General features: G+C 44.9%; 1 gene segment (V, D, J or C); it reads right to left on the bottom strand.

Annotated features, from left to right (window-relative positions):
* Positions 1-2,651: 2,651 nt before the first annotated feature.
* Positions 2,652-3,274, bottom strand: LOC140910997 (immunoglobulin kappa variable 1D-33-like). The segment is given in 2 exon segments: positions 2,652-3,028; positions 3,226-3,274. Coding segments are annotated over 2 exon segments (426 nt in total).
* Between the last annotated feature and the right edge of the window lie 2,086 nt (positions 3,275-5,360).

Raw genomic sequence — 5,360 nt, forward strand, 5'->3', positions numbered from 1 at the left:
TCTTGATGAGTGTTTCCATGTGTATCGTTCTAGATACATTATTTTGCGTCCCAGACAAACAAAAAATGTCTTCAAATTATGGTTGCTCTTTCATTGCCTGACTTACAAACCAGCTGTGAAAGAATGCTGGGGCTAAAACTTTAAGGGCCTGATGCAAAGCTCATTGAAGTCTATGGGAGTCTTTCCTCTGACTCCAATGGGCTTTGGATCAAGCCCATAATTCATAAAGCTGTGGAGACGCTTAGTGAAGATTGTCAATGAACATGAGGTGACTCTATCTAATGAGGTGACTCTATCAATGGGTAGCAGAGTAGGCTGCAGATGTCCGTTCCTTTTCCAATTTCCATATGTTTAAACACAAGCCCTCTATAACAATGTAGTGATTTAAGGTCAAGTCTTGAGCCTGTTTCTCACATGGCGAGCAATTATTCTCATAGGTAATCCCATTCATTTCACTGGGACTGCTCGTGTGAGTGCTCAGCTGTGGGGATAAGGGGCTCCCAGTCTTGCCTTAAAGCTGTTTTTTTTTTTTTTTTTTTTTAAGATTTTGCTCAGAGAAGTGTAGTCACTCATTCATTCTCCTTCCTTTACCAGTGAATGCGGAGTGCAAACAGCCTGTTTGACCTGAAATCTTCAGCTCTGCAATGTTGTGTCATAATACAGCCATCTACTGGCCAATGGCAGAGTTGTCCCCAGAATTTAGGGCATGAATAGCCTGCACAAGCCCATGTCGTCGCGCTCCCCAGGGAGTGTGGTGCTACACGGCCTGATGCTTCCTTCCCTCCTCGAATCTGTGTCCCCTTTTCACCCCCCAGTCACATGTTCCAAGCTGTGCTTGATGTTGTGGAGCCAGTTTTCAAACATGAGGCCTTTCAGATTATGGCAGTACGGCCGGGCCTGGCGATATTTACACTACGGCCAGAGTTCAGGTTCGTTCAGCATTTGATCCTCTGTGTGAACACTGTAATGCTGAGGAGACCTGTGTAGTGTACAGATAGCACATGGGCCTTATTAAGGAAGGATGGGCTTGTTATTAAAGTACTGAATCGGTGGTTAAGAGATAAATGTTCAGTTCCTGGTTCTGCCGTAGTCTCCCGCAGACACGGGACAAGTCTTTAACCTTTCTGTGTCTCAGTTCCCCATTTGTTACATGGGGAACCCAGACCACGCAGTGAATAGTTTTAGGCTTTGTGTCAAGACTATCGTTAGGGCCCTACCAAATTCATGGCCATGAAAAACGTGCCATGGACTGTGAAATCTTGTCTTTTGTGTAATTTTACCCTATACTATACAGATTTCATGGGGGAAACCAGCGTTTCTGAAACTGGGGGTCCTGACCCAAAAGGGCACTAAAGGGGGGTTGCAAGGTTATTGTAGGGAGGTCATGGTATTGCCACCCTTACTTCTGCGCTGCTGCCTTCCGAGCTGGGCAGCCGGAGAGCGGTGGCTGCTGGCCGAGGGCCCAGCTCTGCAGGCAGCAGCGGAGAAGTAAGGGTCACAATACCATATCATGCTGTCCTTAATTCTGCCCTGCTGCGGCTGGCGGCGGCGCTGCCTTCAGACCTGGGCGCCCAGCCAGCGGCTGCCGCTCTCCAGCGGCCCAGCTCTGAAGGCAACGCCGCCGCCAGCAGCAGCAGCACAGAAATAAGGGTAGCAGTATCGCAACCCCCGTACAATAACCTTGCGACAACCCCATTTTGGGTCAGGACCCCTACAATTACAACACTGTGAAATTTCAGATTTAAATAGCCAAAATCATCACATTTACAATTTTTAAAATCCTATGACCAAACTGTGACGCAAACTGGCTGGTGTATTCTGCCTTCTTTGGTGTACAAGTAAAAGAACATACTAGGTAGGTAGCCGGTGTTATTCAGGAGATTAGACGAGATCATCATGGTGATCCCTTCTGGTCTTAAAAAATCTATTATTTGAAATAGCATAAAATGAAGACATAAGGGAGATATTACCTATCTGCATAGCATTAGTACTGTTATACAGTGGCATTCTCTTTGGGTTTGTGTTAGTGCTCATGTGTGACATTTTTAGAGAGAGAGAAAGTGTGTGTGTGTGGGGGGGTTGTTTGGGTGCCTTAGTAGTACTTTTTTTTTTTTTTTAACTTTCAAGTCTTTAGGATATTTTTTAAAGTACAAGTGTAATTCATTCTGAATTTCCTTGGTTTTACAATGCTTGGTTTTGGGATAAGTACAACATCCTTGTAATGTTGTTACTCTTAGAGTTAAGGTTGTCAGTACTTCTCAACAACTTATCTGAATGTAGTTCTTGTCTGGGAATTTCTATGTTCATTTTTATAAATATAAAAATAATAAGATGGTGCTAATGTGGAGAGTATATTTTGGAATTTTAGGATAAAATCCATTACAGGGATGTTGTCATTATCTAAATTCCAAGCATCATAAATCCAGAAAATTCACAAAGAAGACTGAATTTCTAAAAGCGATGGAACTCATTAGAAATACCATTGTGAGATTTCAGCAATGACCCTCAGCTCTTGCTAGAACAAACTTCCCTGCATAGCTAAGCTCTCAGGACAGCAATACAGTGCTAGAGTTTTAGGTTATGTAAGGGGATGGGAGAACTTTTCCTTCTCCTTGTCTTTTGGCGGAACATTTGAAAATGTAACCATTGTGCTAGTTGTGCGTACTAGTGTCTCCTATGCTGCATGCTTCATAGAGCAGGGAGGTTTTTGTATTGGTCTGTATCACTGTGAGAGGGAAGCTGTCATACTGCTGACAGTAATAATCTCCAGCATCATCAGCTTCCACCCTGCTGACTGTGAATGTGTAGTCAGTGCCCGACCCCCTGCCAGTGAACCGGTCTGGGATGCCCGTAGGACGGTTGCTGGTGTAATAGATAAGAAGCTTGGGAGCCTGTCCAGGTTTCTGTTGGTACCAAGCGATGTAGTTGCTAATGCTTGCGCTGGCTTTGCATTTGATAGTGACGGTCTCTCCCACAGACACGGAGAGAGATTCTGGAGTCTGAGTCATGGCAATCTGCCCGCTGGAACCTGGAGAGAGAAATAAAAATTGATGGGGTTGGGGATGGGTAAATGGGACATTAAAAAGCTTTACACTGAAACACTTGTAAACTCAAGAGTAGAAGTGGATTAGAAAATATACCAGGAATTAGTATTTCACTGCCACTGCCATTTTGGATGGTTTGTCTCACTCCGTATTAACTCCTTGAACATTGCCCGTTTCTTACCCTGAATCCAGAAGAGCAGCAGCCAGAGAAGGGGAGTCTTCGAGATCATCTTGCTTCTGTGTGGCTGGAGATGCTTGTCAGTGAAGCATGTAGTAGAAATGGAACCACTTATGTGTTCAGCAGCTCAGGGAAGGACCATCAGCCACGTGTGAATATGCAAAGAGAGCTCAATTATGTAAATGACTAAATGTTAATGCCAGGAAGGAGCTTTGAGCTATCAGATTGATGATTTCAGGCTGTCATTGGCTGCATTAACTCTAACATATTTGCATGGTTCAGACGGTAAAGCAGCCAGAGTTAGCTTGACAAGCACAGGGGGTAACAATGGCTGTTTGATTAATGATGAGTGACGGAGTGAGCGGCAGGCTGAAACACAAGTAAGAAGAGCTAAAATCGTTCAGTCATTGACTGGGGGCGGGGGATGTTACATCCAGTCAGCTGAGTTTGTTTGAATGTATTCATTTTATAACACTTTTCCCTTTTATGTAAGGGCCAGGTTTTTAAGGAAGCGGAGCTACCAGGGGCTCTGTGTGTCTCTGCAGCAGCAGCAGTGGCTGCAGGCATTTTGCGCTTCCAGAATGATGGCTGTTCTTGAAGGGTGAACATCGGCAGGATGAAAATGAGGTCTGGGAAGAGCTCACCCAAGGTCTGAGCATGCTCAGATATTGGGTGTGTGCACAGCACTGAAAAGTTGAAAAGTGGCATCCGTGTGCCAGGTTCCATCACGGCCCATTGTGTCAGTGCCCCTATTCCCTTGCCCACTATCACCTGGAAGGTGCCCAAGCCTGAGAGCCGCAGGGGGTTGTGTGAACAGAGCAGGGGAACCTCCAGACCTCTCTCCCTTCAGCCTTGTTTACCCTGCCCCACCAGCTGCTGCCTGTATTGGGTAGGTGTGGCCAGCCCAGCAGCCCCCCGCCCCCGGAAGCTGACTGAACACCTCCTCCATCAGTTCCTGCTGGCTTGTGCTCGCCAGGCCCAGTCTGAGCGTGTGTGCACCTCATGCTATTCTGGAACAGGTGGTGAGCACCCAGCTGTGTGGCCACCCACGCTGCCCTGTCCATTGGGGCACAGTGCTTCTCTTTTGCTTCCACAACCAGCCTCTGCCCCACCCCAACCCTGTTGAAAATCCTGCGTGTGCCTGTTAACTGCTTATGTCTCAGGGTTCGTGTGCATTCAGGGATTTGCTCCCACATGGGCCTTTGAGAATCAGGATACTTTGCAAACAGGCACCTGATCTTAACACAGCCATTTACAAATTCCTAAATTAGTACAGGTTTCCTAGATGAATAATGACTGAGACTTTCCCAGTGGGATTTTATTGAGGATCTATTCCAATGAAAGGAGATACCCAGGCCACTTTAGGAATGTATTTATAAAAATAGAGCAGGTTGAAATTTTTCTGATGGGACAGCTTTAATGCAGAAAATGTGGATTTGGTAAAATCTAAACATCCTCTGGAAACACATCAATTATGTTGAAATGTTCTGGGGAAAATGATCAGAGTGATTCATTTCAATAATTTCCTTTGAATATGGTTGAAGTGTTTTATTTTTGTAATCATTTTGACATATTATATTTCATATTTATAGCAAAAAGGTAAAGTAGATGAAGTTTAAATCAAAATGAAATGTTGCCTTTGGAAATTTTCATATCACGGGAAGTTACCCGGGAAAGAATTTTCTGTAGTATCTGGCTGATGAATCTTGCCCATATGCTCAGGGTTTAGCTGATCGCCATATTTGGGGTCGGGAAGGAATTTTCCTCCAGGGCAGATTGGAAGGCCCTGGAGGTTTTTCGCCTTCCTCTGTAGCATGGGGCACGGGTCACTTGCTGGAGGATTCTCTGCTCCTTGAGGTCTTCAAACTACAATTTGAGGACTTCAATAGCACAGATATAGGTGTGAGGTCTTTTTTAGGAGTGGTGGGTGAAATTCTGTGGCCTGCATTGTGCAGGAGGTCAGACTAGATGATCATAATGGTCCCTTCTGACCTAAATATCTATGAATCTATGAATCTATGAAATTTTGAAATTTCAAATTGTCATGCTGATTCACAACAAGCCCCCCTCCACCTTCCCCAAATTTGAAATTTCTCACAGTATGAGAATTCCTGTTTCTGATCAGCTCTCTATCATGG

Source organism: Lepidochelys kempii, chromosome 4 (assembly GCF_965140265.1).
Source record: "Lepidochelys kempii isolate rLepKem1 chromosome 4, rLepKem1.hap2, whole genome shotgun sequence".
Classification (NCBI taxonomy): domain Eukaryota; kingdom Metazoa; phylum Chordata; order Testudines; family Cheloniidae; genus Lepidochelys; species Lepidochelys kempii.